The 22,883-nt window shown below is 48.7% G+C and overlaps 1 protein-coding gene across 8 annotated transcripts in view; it reads right to left on the minus strand.

Annotated features, from left to right (window-relative positions):
• The window catches only part of LOC136004243 (splicing factor 3B subunit 3-like), an 85,272-nt gene that overhangs the window by 9,651 nt on the left and 52,738 nt on the right, over window positions 1-22,883 (minus strand). For all 8 annotated transcript variants that reach the window (XM_065660566.1, XM_065660562.1, XM_065660560.1 and 5 more), the window contains 10 exons: window positions 22,404-22,526; window positions 20,592-20,746; window positions 19,157-19,331; window positions 17,174-17,379; window positions 8,610-8,766; window positions 5,520-5,645; window positions 4,257-4,469; window positions 3,225-3,323; window positions 2,634-2,777; window positions 1,835-1,939 (listed from right to left, as the gene is read on the minus strand). In XM_065660566.1, coding sequence (XP_065516638.1) covers window positions 1,835-1,939; window positions 2,634-2,777; window positions 3,225-3,323; window positions 4,257-4,469; window positions 5,520-5,645; window positions 8,610-8,766; window positions 17,174-17,379; window positions 19,157-19,331; window positions 20,592-20,746; window positions 22,404-22,526 — 1,503 coding nt within the window. The remainder of the gene's footprint in view (window positions 1-1,834; window positions 1,940-2,633; window positions 2,778-3,224; window positions 3,324-4,256; window positions 4,470-5,519; window positions 5,646-8,609; window positions 8,767-17,173; window positions 17,380-19,156; window positions 19,332-20,591; window positions 20,747-22,403; window positions 22,527-22,883) is intronic.

A 22,883-nucleotide genomic window follows, 5' to 3' on the forward strand; every position in this document is an offset into this window, starting at 1 on the left:
CAAACCCACTCGTGGGATTGCTTTTGCTCAGGGACCCGGATATACTTGGTGGGTAATGCAGGAAAACGGGGAAGTCCGATGTATACCTCAAGGGGATTTGATTTTAGGGGAAAACAGCCAATGAACTTAATTGTGTGCTGTTGCCTGCTGTGTAATACTTTTAGAGACCATCAATTAGATGTTTTCAGGTTACCAGCGACTGGCCCTGACTTCCCTCCAACCGTCATCCCAACAGAGAATGAATTCTGATAGAACCAGACAAGTTCTGCAGTGAAGGAACAATCATCACCAGCAGGCAACAATCCAACACTGCACACAGTTTTTCCTGCCCTGAAAAGACTGTTACAAGGGATGGAACCTGACATCATGGACCGAATGGACTCAGCAGCTTTATAAGGACTGGTCTATGCACTAAGAGTGTACTGAGATAAGACTGATGGTATACTGAAAATGTGGGATCTGAGCATGATGTGAATGGTATGGAATAAGGGGTGGATACTGTCCTGGGTTTGCCAGGAGCCGTTTTGCTCCTTCTTAGTAACTGGTGCAAGCTCTGTGTTTTGACTTCCAGCCTGGGCAGAGAGTTGATAATACCGATTGGTTTTAATTGTTGCTAAGTAATGTTTATTCTGGCCAAGGACTCTGTGAGCCTCATGCTCTGCCGGGGACGAGGGAGGCCGGGAGGAAGCAGAGACAGGACACCTGACCCAAACTAGCCAAAGAGGTATCCATACCACAGCACGTCATGCCCAGGGAGGTAACTGGGAGTTACCCGGAAGGGCAGGCTCTCTCTCTTTGGGGGGGTCGAACTCGTTCAGCGGTGGTATCGTATTCTCTTGTTATTTTCTCTTATCAATATTATCATTGGCGGTAGCAGCAGTGGTTTGTGTTATACCTTAGTTACTGGGCTGTTCTTATCTCAACCCGTGGGAGTTACATTCTCCTGATTCTCCTCCCCATCCCTCTGGGAGTGGGGAGGATCGGGGGGGGGGGGTGAGTGGACGACCTGTGTGGATTGGTTTAAACCACGACAAGGAGAAACCCCAAAAGCCTAGGTGCAGATGAAGAATCACACAAGGGAAGGGAAGATGGATCCAACTCAGGTCCAAGCGCTCTGCTGGGAATGCTGGGGAGGCTGTAAAAGATGACTGTAAGGCAGCTGTAGCCAGATGTGAGGCATCTTTGAGACTGGCCATGCTGCAAATCAACCCTGAGAGCATCAAGAACAAGAACACCCTCTGCATTTGCACAGCTTTCTGACTGCTACTATGGATAATACCCTGGTAGTAGTCACCACACAGATACTCTGGTCCAGTACTCTGGACCATTCTGGTCATAGCATTTAGTACTTGACAGTTTCAAACACAGCTCCTCAAAAGCAGAAATAAACAGGAACAGCTGTTTCTTACGGGATTTCCCTTTTCAAATGGTGGTGGAAAAATACATCCCCGAGGCAGCACCCAGTTTGATGTGGCAGGCAAACAGCTACTCAGTGCTATTACTCCTGACGGAGAAAGGAGATGCTGTGCCAAGTAGAGAAGCACAACAGCAGCACCTCTGGGCTTGGGTCTCAAGACCAACCCTCAGAAGGCTCATTACAAGAGTTAAGAAGCCAAAACAGGCATGGTATTAAGTGCTAAGTACTGTCCTCAGAATGCTGTTCAGGAGCATTCTGAATGCTGTTCAGTTCCTACACAAACTATGGCTTACACTGCCCCAGTCTTCCCTGCTGAACAGCAACCCTGACTTGCTTGTCAGGCCTCAAAGCTGTTCCATGTCCCAAAGCAACTCTCTGCATCCCCATGACCAGCTAACTCTAAATACTTGGACTGACCTTCACTGGGAAGTAGTAGGAGCGGAAACTGAGGTGGTCTCGCCCACAGAGAGGAGGGTGCTCAGACCTTAAGTGCATTTCCACATGCTGGAAGAAGTCGTGATCCTGGGGAGATGAAGAATCGGTAAGAGAACAGTTTGTTACACATCAATGCCACCAGCAAGGCAAGACAACACCCACCAGGGCTGGAACACTGGCATGACCAGGTTCTGCTAGAGTGGCCCTGCACACATCAGCCAGAGTCATAGTCACCTCTCAACAGTTCCACCCTGGGAGCACCTACAGCAGAGCCAGGCAGCCAACTGTACCACCTTGGCTGGGATCAGCCTCCCAGGAATTGGAGCATACAGCAGCTGTACAGCACAGAGGTGCAGCTTTAAGAGTGAATGTCTTGGCATCCACTGCTTCAGGAGGCCACAGCAAAGAGAGAGGAGAAAACCACCCTCAGTACTGGAAGCATCAGCGCCTCATCACTACAGTGTACAAACTACACAAAGCATGCCAAAGGATTCCTCCTCACAGACACTAAATCACCCAAGAGCCCCTCTGCAGCACAAGCAGATTTACAACAGCAGGGCAACAAGAATAGCTCTCAACTCTTCATAGAGCTAAGAAACTCCCCCTCTTCCCCTTCACATCAAAGCCTGTCCCACAGCCACAGGCTCTCCTGCAGCCCAGGTTTTCACACACTGCAGACCCCTGGAGTTACCCTCAAGGGATGCAGTACATTAATATACTGGCTGGAGGTGAGTGCACAGAGAAGCAGCGAGTCTGCAGTATGACTATGGGGCTTGCTTACTTCGTGGGAAGTAAAAGGGACCAAGATTCCTATCCCTCCAGACAGGGTGGTATACACCAGCGATTCAGAGCCTCCTGGGATCAGCGTGGTCTTCTGTAAGGAAAGCACTGTCTCTCCCACGTGGTAATTCATAATCACTTCAGCCTAAAAGTCAACCGCAGAAACATGTTTTTTCTTTAGCTTATATAAAAGCATCAAAAGGCTTGAGAGTGAAAAGCAGAATAAATTTGGCCACCTGCTAGTTCTGAAATGCCTTTCTAAAGAGGAGCTGCCTTCCACTTGTGACCAGATGGCAAAATTCAGCATGCTGCTGAACTATATACCCTCTTGAGCTGGGCAAACAGATGCAACTAAAAAGGGAAAGCAGGAGAAGAAATCGAGTGTGCTGCTTCAAACATCACCAAACAGCCAGCACCTGTGACTTCAGAAACTGAATTTGGCTCCCAGTGACAGTGAAAACCCATCACCTGCAGCACAGTAGATATAGTGGCAGTTCTGCTCCTGCACATCTCCTGGACAACACTGCAGAGAACTTCACAAAAAAGCAGCACATTCTTTTCCCATAACTGCATGCTTCCCATGAAGCATTACCTTCTGTGATGCTCCATTAAGAAGCCCCCTGTCCCAGAGAGCTTTGTTGCCTGTGGGATCCTCATCTACCTCATCATTGGTGTTGGGAGGCAATCTCACCTGCATTGAAAGAGAAAGAGTCAGCAAGCTGCAGAGAAGCAGCACATTATCTCTGGAGAATCCCTGTGGTCCTTGAAAGGCTACTATGGTGGACTCTACAAGAATCACCTCACACTTATGAGCAAAATCATCCACTTGCCCCTTCAACAAGGCCTTCAGAGTTAAATGAAAACCATGTTGTCAAGATCAATGGTCTATCACTCAAAAACATGGGCAGGGCCTCATGACCAACCTCTGCCTGGCCCAGCACTTGCGGATCACCCTGAGAAATATGGTCAAAATGGCCTGAGGGTGGTTCCCACTAAGGCAACAGTTTGATGGATGTATGGCAGGAAAACCAAAGAGGATTGATTTGCGTGAATCAGCTAAATACCATGGGCGCAGTGTCTGACACTTGGTGAACTCTGCACTCCAAAGCACCTAAGTACACTTCAGAAAGAGATCAACGCTCTGTCAGAAAGACCATCTATTCTTTCCTCCTCCCCTACTGAAATCCAGCCAAGTGAGGCAGTGTCAGCACTGACAAAGCCAGCTTTCAAGAGGAAGTGACAGAGAAAGCTAAATGCCAGCAATGAGGTTTAACCAGGGAAAGTAAGAGTGATAGCCCTGACCCAAGTTCTCATGTGCCCTTTCAGTCACAAACTTAATTTCAAGGCTTATTTCACAGCAAGTTTTGGGACAATTCCAATACACAATGCTTCCGAAACATGTTTTTTGACCTGCTGATGCTTTAACTTGTTTGCTTTCTCACAAACTGATAAACTGCAGCCATCCACTATGATGACGGCTACTTGCCCTGTAAAAACAAGTGACTGGTACAGGGCATTGTCTGCAGCAATGCACAGATCCTCATTCTTTTAGGACAAATCATGGGTATTTTAAGGAAAAATACATCCTGTCCAAGAAGCCCCGACTTCTCCAAGGCATGCTCACCACACAGATGTTGCCAAACTTGTCTGCTCCAGCCACAGTGTCATAATCCAAGAGGGTGGCTGTAGTGACCCACCGGGGATAAGTGTCATCAGCAAAGATGATGAGCTGGTTCTCATTCCTTTTGTAGCGCACCCAGATGAAACTCTCCTGAACATCTGAAACAATCACTCTGTGCCCAATGGTCTGTATCCCACAAATGTAGTTGGCAATGTGCTTTTGAGAGAGAAAGGACAAAACCCGAGTGCTTCAAAACAGGGAAGTGTAACCCATTAACTCTACTGTATGCAAACTGAAACACTATTTCCCCCTGGGAGCTATGGGTCACTCTCCATTTCCCATCATTTCCTCCAAAACTACCTCTTATTTCTGGTATACTACAAGCCTGAGGTAAATACACTGTCAATACAGGGCCTTGCAACCCAACCACACACCACTCTCAGCATGCTGAATATGAGTAGCATCCAGAGAACAAGCACTGCTGGTGAGCCTGTGAACTGAAATGCCAGGGCCAGTCCTGCAAGCAGGCATTGCTTCAGTGTCCTCTCACCCAAAACCACCCAACACACACACAAAAATACTTTTCCCTACAAGTTCCCAGTCTGCCTGTGAGCTTGCTGGAGTTCCTTTATGCAATAATGAGCTACTGGCAGAGGTTCTGCAGCTTGCACGAGAGAGGGAAGAACAGGCATTAACAGTTAGAAAGCCATGCTCTGCAGTTTCTTTCCCTAAAGTATCAGAAATGCTCAGCAAGGACCATCTACTTCAAGGACAAAATCCCCTTTTCAAGATTCTGAGGATCTGAAGAAGTGCTCATATGTACCTTCCAAATTCTGTCCCCAGCCTACTGACCAACTAACTTAAGGATTACCAACAGTTGTCATTTTGTATGTGGACAAGACTTCTTGCATTTGCAGCAGTTGGCCAAAGGTATGGTCTGTACAAGGCTTCCTGCACGTAGCCATTAACAGCCTACATTGAGCTGCTATAAGAAGGAACCTGCAACACAACTGTGTGAACAGCAACAAGAAAGCAGTATGTGCTCAGGGTGCAGAAGGGCAGCACGAGAGCCCAGCCAAACCAGAGCTGCCAACACTGCTCCGGATGCACACATCCAGTGCACATCACAAGGCACAGATGCAGCTCTGAGACCAAAATGCACAGACACACCTGGGGTGGAGTAGCAGCTAACTCCCTGTTTTGCTCCTGCTGCAAAGCATTACTCACTCCAATTTAACAGCTCTGGTCAAGAACAAAAGCCAGTACCTTATTCTCACACTTGCGAAGCAGTTTCTTCTTGCCCAGGTCATATACACGCAAGAGCTTTCCAACTCCAATTAAGACTCTGCCTTGGAATGGAGCAATGGCTGCAGGAACCTCCTCCACAGGGGTCTAGAGAGGGTAAAGGAAGACTGTGAGACCCTCATTAACAGAATGAACCTTACACCAAGCTTCAGAATGGATTCAGGCAATGGTTCAGTTGAAGCTCACTGGCCTATGCCAAGGCTTTTAATGTAAAAGGTTAATCACAATCTTTTTCTACAGGAGCAGCAAAAGGCTTTTTGGGAGCAGCACATACCACACATAGTGCTAGCAGAGCTCTGTACACACTGCTGGCAGTGTACCCTCAACTAAAGTGTCAGACTGCTGTAAGAACCCCACACTGGGCAGGCAGCAAAAGAAGACAAGGATCTTGTTGCCTCAGTTCTTAGTTTTGTTTTATACCCAACAGAAGGACTTCATATTTTGCCTAAATCCATTCAGATTGTCTGTTTCTAAAACAAAGGCATAAATTTAATTCAGCCATCTGCCACAGCAGCTCTGAAGCTGCCACTAAAGAAAGTGTTAAATCTGAACAACTACAGTGTGCCCACAAACAACTCTAGTAACTGAAAAATCATCCACCACTGATCAATCCAAAATGATCAGCCAGAGCAGAGAATGTGAACATGTAGAGAGTTTCCAGTTACAGCATTCCTAGCTTGGTTGCACTGGCTAAGAGAAGTTATTTCATATCATCACGTGGCATGCACACAGCGAGCTCACTGCCCTGGACTTCAAATGAGCAGATTTTGGCCTCTTCAGGAACCTGCTTAGTAAGGTTCCATGGGATAAAGCCCTAGAGTGCAGGGAGGACCAAGACTGTTGGTCGATATTCAAGGATCACCTGCTACAAGCTCAGGAGCATTGTTGCATCCCAACAAGAAGGAAATGTAGCAGGAAGGCCAGGAGGCCTCCATGGATGGATAAGGAACTGTTGAGTAAATGTAAAAGGAAAAAAGAAGCTTATAGAAGGTGGAAGCAAGGTCAGGAGGCCTGGGAAGAATACAGGGACATTGTCTGGGAAGCTAGGGACCACGTTAGGAAAGCTAAGGCCCACTCAGAATCGAGTCTGGAAAGGGATGTCCAGGGTAACAGGAAAGGCTTCTATAGGTATGCTGCCACCAAAAGGAAGTCTAGGGATAATGTGGGCCCTCTCCAGAAGCTTTCGGGAGAACTGGCTACCCTAGATTTGGAGAAGGCTGAGGTTCTGAATGACTTCTTTGCCTCGGTCTTCACTGGCAAATTCTCTGACTGCACCACCCAAGTCTTGGAAGGCAGACGCAGGGACTGTGAGAATGAAGACCTTAGGTCCACTTTAGAAGAGGATCTGGTTCAAGAGCATCTTAAGAACCTGAACGTGCACAAGTCCATGGGACCTGATGGAATCCATCCGCGGGTCCTGAAGGAGCTGGCGAATGAAGTTGCTAAGCCACTGGCCATCGTATTTGAAAAATCATGGCAGTCAGGTGAAGTTCCCGATGACTGGAAAAAGGGAAATATAACCCCCATTTTCAAGAAGGGGAAAATGGAAGACCCGGGGAATTACAGAGCAGTCAGTCTCACCTCTGTGCCTGGTAAAATCTTGGAGCACATTCTCCTGGAAGGCATGCTAAGGCACATGAAAAACAAGGTGCTTGGTGACAGCCAGCATGGCTTCACTAAGGGGAAATCCTGCCTGACCCATTTGGTGGCCTTCTATGATGAGGCTATGGAACTGATGAACAGCAGTTGACATCATCTACTTGGACTTGTGCAAAGCATTCACTGTCCCACACGACATCCTTGACTCTAAACTGGAGAGACATTAATGTATGGACCACTCAGTGGATAAAGAACTGGCTGGATGGCTGCATGCAAAGAGTTGCGGTCAACAGCTCAATGTCCAACTGGAGGCCGGTAATGAGTGGTGTCCCTCAGGGATCAGTCTTGTTCAACATCTTTGTCAGTGACATGGACAGTGGGATTGAGTGCGCCCTCAGCAAGTTTGCCGATGACACCAAGCTGTGTGGTCCGGTTGATACACTGGAGGGAAGGAATGCCATCCAGAAGGACCTTAATATGCTTGAGAGGTGGCCAATACCAACCTCACAAGGTTCAATAATGTGATGTGCAAGGTCCTGCACGTGGGTCAAGGCAATCCCAGGTACAGCTACAGGTTGGGAGGAGAAGAGATTCAGAGCAGCTCTGCGAAGAAGGACTTGGGGGTGCTGGTTGATGGGAAACTGAACATGAGATGGCTTCAGCGTGTGCTCCACCCCAGAAGCCACCTGTATCCTAGGCTGCATCAAAAGGAGCGTGACCAGCCAGGAGGTGACCCTGCCCCTCTACTCTGCTCTCCTGAGACCCCACTTGGAGTACTATGTGCAGTTCTGATGTCCTCAACATCAGAAGGACATGGGGCTGTTGAAGCAAGTCCAGAGAACTCAAATCTCAGCCATGCTGGAAGCACATGGGAAGGAGAAAAGCATTTGGTTTGAACAGAGTTCTACTGAAACACTTGCTCAAGCCCCAGAGGCCTGTCAAGCAAACTGATCACGAGGCAACTAATCATTTCTACACTCAACCAAAACTGCATCAGAGGAAACATGACAGCTCACACCAGCTTCCTTCATGTGACCAGCCAAGGACTGAGAGCCTTAGCACCAGGGTCCCAGTGACCCAAGTATGAATTTGCATTGTAAACAAGTGCTCAGAGCAGCTCCCTGAGCTCATATTCCGAAAAGTAAACAGCACTGTGTCCCTTCCCCTCCCTAACAGGGGCATGAAAAAACACAGCTCCTTTCCCATTTACCCAATGAGATGGATAAGACTGGGACTCTCAGGAGACCTGTGTTCAACCCTCAGCCCTGCAATAGCTGTCCCAAATGATTGTGTAGGATGCAGCTTATATTTTCTCCAAGGCTACTTCCAGTGTGTACCATCATCATGACAATCTTGCCCAAAATTGAGTACTGCACTATTACTGTAGCATTCAGGGTGAAGTAACAGCTATTCCAGCACCCTGCCTGTGAATGACCCAGTTATCCCTCTCACCTTGTGCAGAAATTCCAGCTTCTCACCACTATTCACCAGCTTGTACGTGTAGACAAATCCCCCAGCAACTGAGTGTGGGTTCAGGATCAGGTCCTTAGCGACTCCCACCAGCACGTACCACTCATCACCAGTATTGGAGAACCGGCACACGGCCACACTGGGGATGACAGGACATGTCAGGAGATGAGTATGATCATGACAAACTAACACTACACACATAGACAGCAGGACTTGCACCTAGCCAGGCAGAGATCTGGGAGCCCAAACTCCCAACACTGACATGTCATTTTCAGAGATAATTTCCCCCCCTGGAGAAATGTTTAATGCACATTCTTCCACACTCCCCATATAAAAATATGTGGTCCAGCTGTCAAGTAAACCCATATGCTTTCACAGGCTGGACACTGCCTAGCAATGTGCAAAGCTCCATTAGAAGCCATTTTTTCAAAAGTTGTCCCAATTTGGACATGTACATAAAACTTTCCTCATCTTCCAGTGTTATTACATGCCCAGTGCCTAGCTCAGTCAGGTTGGGAATCCTGGACAGAACAGGGCAGAGTCAGCCTTTTGGACTAGTGTGACCTAGCCCCACTTCACCTGCTGAAGTATTTGCTATTCTTTGTGGTTATTATGATGGTTTTCCCCTCCAGTCCCTCTAACACTTCCTTTCCATTTTATCTATCCTCAGTTTATCTGGATGAGAAGGGAAAGTGAGAGATTGCATCACATTCTCTTGTTCCCAGCTCTCTGGAGGGGGGCATCATTCCATCCCAACACACCCAGTCAGTTGCCAGCACCTATAATAAATGCTCGGAACAATGTAGATATATTCCAGCTGCTCCAGCCAACGAGCCGGCTTCAATTGGAGCTCGTCTCAGATGCCTCTATACAAACGCCCGTAGCATGGGGAACAAACAAGAGGAATTAGAGATGTGTGCACATCTACGGGGGTATGATATAATGGACATCACAGAAACATGGTGGGATGGCTCCTGTGACTGGAGTGTTGGAATGGAAGGTTACAGGCTCTTTAGAAAGGACAGGCCTGGCAGGCGGGGAGGGGGAGTTGCCCTTTATGTTAGGGATAGGCTGGAGAGTATGGAACTCTGTCTGGGGACAGGTGAGCAGTTTACAGAGAGTTTGTGGGTCAGGGTTAAAGGGAAAACAGCCGTGGGAGACATTACTGTGGGGATCTGTTACAGGCCGCCTGATCAAGGAGAACCTGTGGAGGAAGCACTCACAGAATCACAGAATCACAGAATCCCAAGGGTTGGAAGGGACCTCAAAAGATCATCTAGTCCAACCCCCCTGCAAGAGCAGGGTAACCTACAGTACATCACACAGGAACTTGTCCAGGCGGGCCTTGAATATCTCCAGTGTAGGAGACTCCACAACCCCCCTGGGCAACCTGTTCCAGTGCTCTGTCACTCTTACAGTAAAGAAGTTCTTCCTGATGTTAACGTGGAACTTCCTATGCTCCAGTTTACACCCATTGCCCCTTGTCCTATCACTGGATATCACTGAAAAAAGCCTAGCTCCATCATCCTGACACCTACCCTTCACATATTTGTAAACATTGATGAGGTCACCCCTCAGTCTCCTCTTCTCCAAGCTAAAGAGACCCAGCTCCCTCAGCCTCTCCTCATAAGGGAGATGTTCCACTCCCTTAATCATCTTTGTGGCTCTGCGCTGGACTCCTTCAAGCAATTCCCTGTCCTTCTTGAACAGAGGGGCCCAGAACTGGACGCAATATTCCAGATGCGGCCTCACCAAGGCTGAGTAGAGGGGGAGGAGAACCTCTCTTGACCTACTAACCACTCCCTTTCTAATGCACCCTAAGATGCCATTTGCCTTCTTGGCCGCAAGAGCACATTGCTGGCTCATGGTCATCCTCCTATCCACCAGGACCCCCAGGTCCCTTTCCCCTTCGCTACTTTCCAGCAGGTCACCCCCCAACCTGTACTGGTACATGGGGTTGTTCTTCCCCAGATGCAAGACTCTACACTTGCCCTTGTTAAATTTCATCAAGTTTCTCCCCGCCCAACTCTCCAGCCTGTCCAGGTCTCGCTGAATGGCAGCACAGTCCTCTGGTGTGTCAGCCACTCCTCCCAGTTTTGTGTCATCAGCAAACTTGCTGAGGGTGCACTCAGTTCCCTCATCCAGGTCATTGATGAAAATATTAAACAGCACCGGTCCCAGCACCGACCCCTGAGGAGCTCCACTAGTCACAGACCTCCAGCTAGATTCTGCGCCATTGACCACAACTCTCTGCCTTCTTCCTTTCAACCAGCTCTCGATCCACCTCACTACCTGATCATCGAGCCCACACTTCCTTAGCTTATCTATGAGGATGCTGTGGGAGACAGTATCAAATGCCTTACTGAAATCAAGAAAAACTACATCTACCGCTCTACCATCATCCCTCCACCTAGTCACTTCCTCATAGAAGGCTATAAGGTTGGTCATACATGACTTCCCCCTCATAAAACCATGTTGGCTGTTCTTAATGACCCCCTCATCCTTGATATGCCTAGTGATGGAGTCAAGAATAAGTTGTTCCATCATCTTTCCAGGGATGGAGGTAAGGCTGACCGGTCTATAATTACCCGGGTCCTCCTTCTTGCCCTTCTTATAGATTGGTGTGACCTTTGCCATCCGCCAATCCTCAGGCACCTCGCCCGTTTCCCACGACTTACCAAAGATGATGGAGAGTGGCCTAGCAATGACCTCCGCCAGCTCCCTCAGCACCCGTGGGTGCATTCCATCCGGACCCATCGATTTACAGATGTCCAGTTTGCATAGCTGATCCCTAACCCAATCCTCATCTACCAAAGCAAACTCCTCCTTTGTCCTGACTCCTTCTGGGGCTATAGAAATCCGGGGCCCTCGGGGAGAGTCTGCAGGAGTAAAGACAGAGGCAAAGAAGGCATTCAGCACCTCTGCCTTCTTTATATCCTCTGTCTCCAGGGTACCCACTTCGTTCAGCAGTGGGCCTATATTGCCTCTTGTTTTAGTTTTATTTGCTATGTATTTGAAGAAGCCCTTTCTATTGTCTTTAACCCGACTAGCAAGATTGAGTTCCAAGGAGGCCTTAGCTGTCCTAATTGCCTCCCTACATCCTCTAACAACTGTCCTATATTCCTCCCAAGCGGCCAGCCCCTCCTTCCATAATCCATAGATTCTCCTTTTCCACTTGAGTTTGCCCAGCAGCTCCTTGTTTAACCACGCCGGTCTCCTAGATCCCTTACTTGACTTCCTACTCATTGGGACGCTCCGATCCTGAGCTTGGAAGAAGCGGTCCTTGAATGCTAACCAACTATCTTGAGCCCCTTTACCGCCTAGTACACTTTCCCATGAGACTTCCCTTAGCAGTTGACTGAAGAGGCCAAAGTTGGCCCTTCGGAAATCCAGAACTGTGGCTTTGCTAGGTATTCTATTCCCCCCACACAGGATCCTAAACTCCACCATCTCATGGTCACTGCAGCCAAGGCTGCCATTGACCGTCACCACTTCGACCAAACCCTCCTTGTTGGCGAGTACTAAATCTAGCAGCGCTGCTCCCCTAGTTGGTACGTCCACCATTTGCATTAAGAAATTATCATCAATGCACTCGAGGAACCTCCTAGACTGTGAATGACTGGCTGTGTGAGTCTTCCAGCAAATATCGGGGTAATTAAAGTCCCCCACGACGACTAAGGCATGTAGTCGCGAGGCTACTTCCAGTTGCCTGTAGAAAGCCTCATCAACTCCTTTGTCCTGATCAGGAGGTCTGTAATAGACCCCCACAACTGTATCACCCGTGCCAGTCAGCCCCTTGATTCGTACCCACAGACATTCCACTTGCTCCTCATCCGACCCCGGACAGAACTCAATACATTCTAGTTGCTCTCTCACGTAAAGAGCAACTCCACCACCTCGCTTTGCTGACCTATCTTTCCTAAAAAGGACATAGCCATCCATGACCACATTCCAGTCATGTGAACTGTCCCACCATGTCTCTGTAATCGCCACTAGATCATAACCTTTAGCCCGCACACAGACTTCTAACTCCTCCTGTTTATTCCCCATGCTGCGTGCATTGGTGTACAGGCATTTCAGGGAGCCAGTCCTAGTACCCTTTTTCCCCTGCGGGACAGGGTCTAAAAAGCTATCCTTTCCCACAAGTGAAACAAGAGATTGATAGTCCTCCTTAGCCCGCCATCCTTCAATCCCTAGCATGTTCCTCTTGGGCTTGTCCCCAACAGGCCCAGTTAAATCCCCTCCCCCCTTCCTAACTAGTTTAAAGCCCTGTCAATAAGCCCTGCTAACTCCTGCCCCAAAACCCTTTTTCTTCTCTGGGACTGGTGTATCCCGCCTGTCACCAGCAAACCAGGTGTCCCATACAGCAGCCCGTGACTGAAAAACCCAAACCCCTGCCTTTGGCACCAGTCACGTAGCCATACATTAACCTGCAGAGTCTTCTTATATATCCCTTCACCCTCGCTTGCAACAGGTACGGAGGCAAACACCACTTGCGCTCCAGACCCTTTAACCAGCCGTCCCAGGGCCCTGTAGTCTCTCTTCATTGCCCTTACGTTCCTCGTAATAATTTCGTCACTGCCAACCTGAAAAACCAGCAGTGGGTAGTAGTCAGACGGCTGCACCAGTTCAGAGAGTTTCTTTTTAACATCTCTAATCCGAGCCCCAGGCAGGCAGCAGACCTCCCTGTGGGGTGGATCCGGTCGACAAATGGGCCCTTCTGTTCCCCTCAGAAGGGAGTCACCCACCACAATTACTCTTCTTTTCTTCTTGGTTGTAGAAGTTCTGAGGTATGTGGGTGAGTGACTAGCCCTGGGTGACTCACTAGATAGATTTGCCTCACCATCTCCATTCACCTGGCCCTGAATTTCCAAGACCTCATACCTGTTATTCAAGGGCAACTGGGAGGGAGGAAGGGATTGTGAGGGTTTTCGCTTACCTCTCCGAGGAGGAACCTCCCTCCATCCATCCTTGTCCATTAAGCTCTCTCCTTCTGTCTGATGGTAGGAGGGAAGGGGATCCATATCTTGTTGAACCACTTCCCTCTGCCCTTGCCTTAGGGTGCGGTTCCACCAATCTATTTCACTTTCACACTCTCTAATGGCTCTCAACCTTTCTACCTCCTCCCTCAGTTCAGCCACCTGCCTGAGCAGGTCATTTATTTGCTCACAGCGAACACAAGCAGTATCACTGGCTCCCTCCAATACAAGTGCCAGGCTCAGGCATTCGCTGCAGCCAGAGACCTGCACAGCTGCATGTCTGCAGGAAGGCTCAGTCTGGATACCCACATTAGTACTCACTGCAGCTTTCGATCGTGTTGTAACCATGATCTATCTGGTCAATCAATCCGTCTACGTCCCTCAGCACTCCTTCCCCCTCCTGTAATCCAGGCGAGTCCTCTCGATGAGGCAGTTGGAACGCTTCCCTGCCCGCTCGCCTGCCCGCTCGCCTGCCCGCGCGAACTGCCGCGCAAACTGCCTCGCCCCTCTGCCTCGACGCTCTCTGTTTGCCGGCTCTGTTCGCCGCGCTCCCTGGGAAGGTTTTTTAGCCACTCCCAGCTGGTGCCACTCCTCCTGGCTCCGCCCCCTGTGAGTCAGCCCCTCGCGGGAGCTGAGCTTCCGAGTCCTGGGCAAGTCCTGTTGAGTACTTGAGGCTCCCTCCTCAGTGGCTCTTGTCGCTCTGAGGTGAGGCTCCTGGACGCTGATCTCTCCCCTCTCCGCTCCGGTGTTGCAGGCGTCCTCTCTCAAGCTACTCACCTCAGCAACTGGACTCTACAGACAGGTAGGAAAAGCCTCACGCTCGCAGGCCCTTGTTCTCATGGGGGACTTCAACCACCCTGACATCTGTTGGAACGATGGCACTGCACGGCACAAGCAATCCAGGAGGTTCCTCGATTGTGTGGAAGACAACTTCCTTCTGCAAGTAATAGAGGAGCCAACAAGGAGAGGTACCATGCTTGACCTCGTGCTCACCAACAGGGAAGGGCTTGTTGAGAATGTGGTGCTCCAGGGCAGCCTTGGATGCAGCGATCACGAGATGGTCAAATTTGAGATCCCCAGGACAGTGAGAAGAGCGTGCAGCAAGCTCACTGCCCTGGACTTCAAAAGAGCAGACTTTGGCCTCTTCAGGAGCCTGCTTAGTAAGGTTCCATGGGATATAGCCCTGGAGGGCAGGGGGGCCCAAGAATCTTGGTTGATATTCAAGGATCACCTGCTACAAGCTCAGGAGTGCTGCATCCCAACTAGAAGGAAGTGCAGCAGGAGGGCCAGGAGACCTCCTTGGATGGATAAGGAGCTGCTGAGGAAAATTCAAAGGAAAAAAGAGGCTTATAAAAAATGGAAGCAAGGACAGGCGGCCTGGGGAGAGTACAGGGATGTTGTCCGGGAAGCTAGGGACCAGGTTAGGAAGGCTAAGGCCCAGTTAGAATTAAACTTGGCCAGGGATGTTAAGGGTAACAGGAAGGGATTCTACAGGTACGTAGCAAAAAGAAGACAGAGTAGGGACACCATAGGCCCCCTGAGGAAGCTTTCGGGAGAACTGGCTACGCAGGATTTGGAGAAGGCTGAGGTTCTGAATGACTTCTTTGCCTCGGTCTTCACTGGCAAAGGCTCTGACTGCACCACCCAAGTCTTGGAAGGCAGACGCAGGGACTGTGAGAATGAAGACCTTGGGCCCACTGTGGGAGAGGATCTGGTTCGAGACCATCTTAAAAATCTGAACATGCACAAGTCCATGGGACCTGATGGAATCCAACCGCGGGTCCTGAAGGAGCTGGAGAATGAAGTTGCTAAGCCACTGGCCATCGTATTTGAAAAATCCTGGCAGTCAGGTGAAGTTCCCGATGACTGGAAAAAGGGAAATATAACCCCCATTTTCAAGAAGGGGAAAATGGAAGACCCGGGGAATTACAGAGCAGTCAGTCTCACCTCTGTGCCTGGTAAAATCTTGGAGCACATTCTCCTGGAAGGCATGCTAAGGCACATGAAAAACAACAAGGTGCTTGGTGACAGCCAGCATGGCTTCACTAAGGGGAAATCCTGCCTGACCCATTTGGTGGCCTTCTATGATGGGGCTACAGAACTGATGGACAAGGGTAAAGCAGTTGACGTCATCTACCTGGACTTGTGCAAAGCGTTTCACACTGTCCCACAGAACATCCTTGTCTCTAAATTGGAGAGATATCAATTTGATGGATGGACCACTCGGTGGATAAAGAACTGGCTGGACGGCCGCACACAAAGAGTTGTGGTCAATGGCTCAATGTCTGGCTGGAGACCGGTAACGAGTGGTGTCCCTCAGGGATCGGTGTTGGGACCGGTCTTGTTTAACATCTTCATTGCTGACATGGACAGTGGGATTGAGTGCGCCCTCAGCAAGTTTGCCGATGACACCAAGCTGTGTGGCCCGGTTGATACGCTGGAGGGAAGGGATGCCATCCAGAGGGACCTTGACACGCTTGTGAGGTGGGCTGATGCCAACCTTATGGAGTTCAACCATGACAAGTGCAAGGTCCTACACCTGGGTCGGAGCAATCCCAGGCACAGCTACAGACTGGGCAAGGAAGAGATTCAGAGCGGCCCTGCAGAGAAGTACTTGGAGGTGCTGGTCAATGAGAAAATGAACAGGAGCCGGCTGCAGTGTGCGCTCGCAGCCCAGAAACCAACCGGATCCTGGGCTGCATCCAAAGGAGCGTGACCAGCAGGGCGAAGGAGGTGATCCTGCCCCTCTACTCTGCTCTTGTGAGACCTCACCTGGAGCATTGTGTGCAGTTCTGGTGTCCTCAACATAAAAAGGACATGGAGCTGTTGGAACAAGTCCAGAGGAGGCCACGAGGATGATCAGGGGACTGGAGCACCTCCCATATGAAGATAGGCTGAAGAAGTTGGGGCTGTTCAGCCTGGAGAAAAGAAGGCTGCGTGGAGACCTCATAGCAGCCTTCCAGTACCTGAAGGGGGCCTATAGGGATGCTGGGGAGGGACTCTTTGTCAGGGACTGTAGTGACAGGACAAGGGGTAACGGGTTAAAACTTAAACAGGGGAAGTTTAGATTGGATCTAAGGAGGAAATTCTTTCCTGTTAGGGTGGTGAGGCACTGGAATGTGTTACCCAGGGGGGTTGTGAGTGCTCCATCCCTGGCAGTGTTCAAGGCCGGGTTGGATGAAGCCTTGTGTGGGATGGTTTAGTGTGAGGTGTCCCTGCCTATGGCAGGGGGGTTGGAACTAGATGATCTTGAGGTCCTTTCCAACCTTAGCTATTCTATGATTCTATGATTTACATCCCCATGGTGTTCTTTAAGCGCTGGGGTCCGGCAAAACCACCTGGAGCACCAGCTCCTGCTGTCACATGCAGACAGATCAGGGTGGAAAGGAAAGGCAAGACAAAAGCTTTAAGCATATGTCAATCACTTTGGGGATTCAAGCCAGTCTCCTGATAACACGCTGCATCTGGATTTCAACTTGGTAACAGCTAAGTAAAAGAAGGAAAAAAAAAAACCCACAGAAGACTCATCATAAGCAGATTCTTGGTGCACGTGGCAATGCTTCTTACCTGAAGGCAGCTTCATTCTGCTCTAGCTGGATCAGATCTAACGTATTTCCCTGGATAGGGTTCATGACCCTGATAACAGAGGCCCACTGTCCATTCCCTGCCTTGGGAGCTCCAAAGATGGACTCAGGAAGATTCTCATTCAGAAAGGCTGCAGCCATCTCAGCAGCCAACTCCCTCTCATCTTCACCAGCAGCTTCCACCATTTCCTAAGGCACATTAAGGGACAGGAGAAAAAGAACAGCTCAGTGGATTTCCTTACCAGACATGCTGATGCTCTGTGAAGAATACAGCCTCCCTGTTTCCCCTAAGCCCAGGTATTCCAGGGCAAGGTACTGCCTGTGAGGACAAAAACCACCAAATCTCAAAGCTTCCACCCACCCTGAGCTTATTCCCAAGGGAGCCTCTGCAGCTCAGAGCACAGCCATGTCAGCTCTGCCCTGCCCAAGGGGCAGTTGTCTGGGGAGCTATTTCTTTAATTCAACAACTGGAAACAACATTGAGAAGAAAATAACCCACTAAAATACTCTCCTGGGTTCAGCAGTAACAGTCATTTTTCTCTTTCTTAGTAGCTGGTTGTCGCAGTTTAAACCCAACCACAAAGCTCGTCCACTCACTCCCCCCACTTCTTTCCCTCCATCTACCCCTGGAGGGATGGAGAGGAGAATCGAAAAGAATGCAACTCCCACAGGTTGAGATAAGAACAGTTTAGTAACTAAGGTATAACACAAATCACTACTGCCACCACCAATAATAATAATGATAAAGGGAATAACAAGGGAAGAGAATACAACACCTCAACACCAGCCGACCAATAACTCGCCCCACTCCCCCCAGCTGAGCACCGACCGATACCTCGTCCAACCCTGCAGTCCCCCAGCCCTTCCGGGTAACTCCCCGTTACCTCCTGGGCATGACGTGCTGTGGTATGGAATACCTCTTTGGTCAGTTTGGGTCAGGTGTCCTGTCTCTGCTTCCTCCCAGCTTCCCCTCCTCCCTGGCAGAGCAGGAGGCTCAGAAAGTCCTTGGCCAGACCAAACATTCGAGCAGCAACTGAAAACATCGGTGCTATCAGCACTGTTCCCAGGCCAAAAGATCAAAACACAGCACTGCACTGGCTACTGAGAAGGAGAAAAAATAACTGCTACTGCTGAACCCAGGACACTGGTGCAGCGCTGTGTTTTGACTTTCAGCCTGGGAACAGAGCTGATAACACAAATGTTTTAGTCTGACCAAGGACTTTGTGAGCCTCATGCTCTGCCAGGGAGGAGGGAAAGCTGGGAGGAAGGAAAGCTGGGAGGAAGCAGAGACAAGACACCTGACCCAACCTAGCATGTCATGCCCAGGATGTAATGGAGAGTTACCCAGAAGAGCTAAGGCACTGCAGGGTTGGATGAGGTATCGGTTGGTGCTCGGTCGGGTGGGGTGGGGCGAGTTATCGGTCGGCTGGCGCTGGGGTGTTGTATTCTCTTCCCTTGTTATTTCCTTTAGCATTATTATTACTGGTGGTAGCAGTAGTGATTTGTGTTATACCTTAGTTACTAAATTGTTCTTATCTCAACCCGTGGGAGTTGCATTCTTTTCGATTCTCCTCTCCGTCCCTCCGGGAGTAGGGGGAGGGCAGGAAAGGGGGGAGTGAGAGAGCAACTGCGTGATTTATGGCTGACTTTGTTTAAACCACGACAAATCCAAACATCCTCAGTCACAGAAAGCCCAGAGAATGTGCTACACAAGTGTGACTGTCCTCCAATGTGGTTCTTAAAGCCTGCCATAATAACATGCAAAGAAAGGATCACTAGGAAGTAGCGTATTCTGCCGAAATGGATGCTTTGAGGCAGATCTTCCCTCCCTTCAGCCCCTGCATTCATACAGGGCACGAGAACTTGCCAGTGACAGCAGCTGGGAACTGGCAAGCAGGCAGGATTTCCAGCTGCAGAAGTTCCCTCCAGGGAACAAAAGTGTATACCTGTCCCTAACCCCAATTACCTCAGCCATTTGCTGCTTCCTCTGTGCCTTGGTGGCCTCAGTGTAAGCGTTGTGGTCCGTCTCAATAATGATCACGTTGTTGCTCTCTGGGTGAATGACAAATTTTCGGGGTGTGTACTGCAGTGGGAAGGCAACCTGGTTGAAGACTGCCCCCAGCTTCTCCAGTGCCAAAATCCTGGGGGACAAAGATGTGACATGTGTTAAATAAGGTCCAAAAGCAGCTGTCCAGGACAACAAAACTGGAATTGAACTTTACATCTGTGAAACTGGCTAGTGCTGGAGACAAGCAGCACCTTTCTCAGGCCAGAGAGCAACTAGCAAACAGCTCCAAAAGTGCAGAGCAGAACTAGCATCCTAAACAGGAGACAATGCTGTGGGGCAGGAGTGCTTTGCAACACAAGGTTGACTTGAGGGTTTCTCTGTCCCAAGGTGCATCCTGAGTGGTGCTGAAGCAAGTCTATCCCGTGAGGAACAAAGAGCACGTGGAAGAAGGGAAGTGTACATTTGGAGAAACATCATCTGAATGTAAATGTGACGCAGACTTAGACACGTAATCAAATGCTCCTCAGGGGCACTTCAGTTAAAACAGTATGAGAAACTCAATGCCAACTCTTTCTTCCTGTGACTTGCCAGCTGAAATGCCAGTTCTGGCATTTGGTGACTAAAACCCACAAGTCTCTCCAAAAAGAATGATTCCTTTAAAAGCAATGAATGTTGTAATATTTCAGTGAGGACAGATATGAAAAAAGTGCCTGTTCAAGTGCATATGACAGAGCTCCTGAATTTGTGGTCCATTATTTTCATTTATGTTTTTAGCATCTAAGCTGAATTTTTAAAAAAGGCAACAAATACACCCCTGTCATGCCTCTGATTTCTTAAATCACGTGGCTTGTTTTCTGCAAAGTAGCCAATTCAGATCACAAGCCACAAGATCCTAACACACAACAGGTTCACAGTTATCAAAAGCTTCCCTCTAAGGATCAGAGAATTTAAGGATAACCTGAATTTCAGTTGTATTTCCCAGCTTTTTTAAATAACAAGTCAGAGAAGCACAACCTACTCATCAAATCATTATCCACAATCAAATAACCTCAAAAAGACCTTAATTCTTAAGTCACTTTACCTCTTTCCTTTTGAATATCTAGTGAGAATTCACCACCCCTCTGCCTCCCTTGCATCCCAGCCTGGAAGTAAGCATGTTACTTAGAAGAAATTCTTTACTGTGAGGGTGGTGAGGCACTGGAATGGGTTGTCCAGGGAAGTCGTGAATGCTCCATCCCTGGTGGTGTTCAAGGCCAGGTTAGACAGAGCATTGGGTGACATGGTTTAGTGTGAGGTGTCCCTGCAAAAGGCAGGGGGGTTGGAGCTAGATGATCTTGAGGTCCTTTCCAACCCTAAGTATTCTGTGATTCTATGTTCCCCCAGCAGTTCTTACCTCAGTGTGTTTGTGGAGATGGCTACAATGCCCTCTGGGCACTGCTCAGAAGCAAAACCAGATGCAAACTCCAGTGTCTCATAAGACAGTGGAGTCAGGTGGAAGCGTGACTGATAGGAATAACTGAGCCAGGATCGGCTTGACATGGCCAGCACCTGGGGAAGACAGACAACAAATTTATTAGGTCTGGGGAGGGAAACAAGCTCACTCCTTGCAATACAAAGGGATGTACAGTGCCAGACACCTGAGTTCTTGGGGGTGGACTCCATCCAGCCCAGAGCACACTTGTGCTCTCTTGTGCAGAATCTTGCACAAGATTCTGCTTGCTTTCAAGAAACAGCTTTATCTAGAAATTGCGTACGGCATGAAGAGGAACTTTAAAGCACTATTAAGACAACAAATACTCAAACTGAGGTGCAATAAAAACTATTATCTGTAAAAAGCCAAGATAAAAAAAAAAAGCTATGAAAGTATTTGTTAACAACAGCCTGCTCTAATGGGAACAAGTGTTTTATAATAAATATTTACTGCTTTGTCACCATCCAAATGCTATAGCACTCAAGTGGAATTTACTTAAAATCATCAGTAGCCTATCTTCAATCAAGTTAATGGAAGCAAAGGAAGCAGATGGACTTCTAAACGCTTCAGCTTTATACATTTTTATATATCTTTATATATATATATATATTTATATATACATCTTTACTGTAAGGGTGCTGAGGCACTGGAATGGGTTGCCCAGAGAGGTTGTGAATGCTCCATCCCTGGCAGTGTTCAAGGCAAGGCTGGACGAAGCCTATTTTATGATTTAGTTAACTCAATTTTAGTGCAACCTTACTTTCTGCCTGGGCAACAGCAGCTGGAATTACATTGACACACTCATAGGCTACCCCACACTTATCACTGACCGGCCATAAACAGTTTATTTTTTCTCCACATACTGTGAGACAAGGAACCAAGAGTGGACTCAAAACAGAAAAGCTATTCCATACTCATCCTCTGCTAGAGCTGCAAAGCACCTCACCTCCAAGGTACACCTGGCAGAAGCAAGTTGAAGAGATTCACTCAGTGTACCATAACACTGAAGCAGAGCTTGGATTCCCTGATCCAGCCCCCTGCACTAACCAGCAGTATTTCTCAATTCTGAAGGTATCATCCAAAAATGAGTCAAACAGGGGGTAGCTGATCTCCTCAGTGCCACGTCACAAGGGCTGAAAAAGGCACTTATGATGAAACACTTTCTTCCCTCTATGCCAAAGCCTGCAAATGTTTTCCCTGAACCATGTGCGGCAGCTGTCCAGCCAGGGGCTGAGCCATTCTCAACATGCACAGGAGACAATCATCGCTGCATTAAGCAATCAAGGGGAAGATTTCTGCAAGGGGCTCTTTCTGCCCCTGTGCACTAAGGCAGGCAAGGTGAGGTTTTTCAGTGTCTCTAAGCCCAAGAATCTGCTCAGAGCTTTCCAGACACACTGCAAACACAACCTATGGGTCAGATGAGTCCTAGTTCAAAGAACACAGGGCAGCACTACACATTACTTCCTAAGCAATAAGGGGAATACCAACATGAACAAGGCTGATTGTGAATGAGCAAGCTGCGAGCCAGGCAGCTCCATTATGAAGTCATTCTACTTCCCACCCTTACACAGAGGGTCTTTGCAGCACAGCAGGACACTTCCCCACTGCCCTGGGTTCAGCTGTAACAGTTATTTTTCTCCTTTTCCTTTTCACCCACCCTGCCCACCAATAAAGAAAAACAGGATGCTACATCTGAGGACTGGATCTGTACCCCTCTGAGCTTGCCTCACTTACCGCCTCTTGGCCTTGCATTCGGACCCTGAAGAGTTTCACAGGCCGGGAACCAAGATATCTGGTCCTGGTATCAGAAAGATCACCGGTAACAGGATCCAGGACAGTTCGCAGCAGCACACCATTCTTGACATTAGCAAACCAAAAAGTTGGATCAAGATTACAGACAAGAAGGAACAGCCATTATTCAAAACAAAGAGGCAATTTCTGAAGAATTGGGTGCTTATTCCTAGCTTCCGGTACAACTCTCTTCTACAATCACACTGTATACAAACTGGCTCTTAATATGAAAAAGCATAGCTCCTGCACACTCCCACAGGGTCAAAAGGAATTACTTGTAACACACACACACACCCCCAAACAGGAAAAAGCCAAAAAGCAGACCACAGATCAAGAAGTTTAATACATCCCATAAGCCATAAAAATCTGAGGGCTAATTCCAGATCCAAATCCGCATTGGTACAAATGCATTTACCCAAAACC

This window comes from Lathamus discolor, chromosome W (assembly GCF_037157495.1).
Source record: "Lathamus discolor isolate bLatDis1 chromosome W, bLatDis1.hap1, whole genome shotgun sequence".
NCBI lineage: Eukaryota > Metazoa > Chordata > Aves > Psittaciformes > Psittacidae > Lathamus > Lathamus discolor.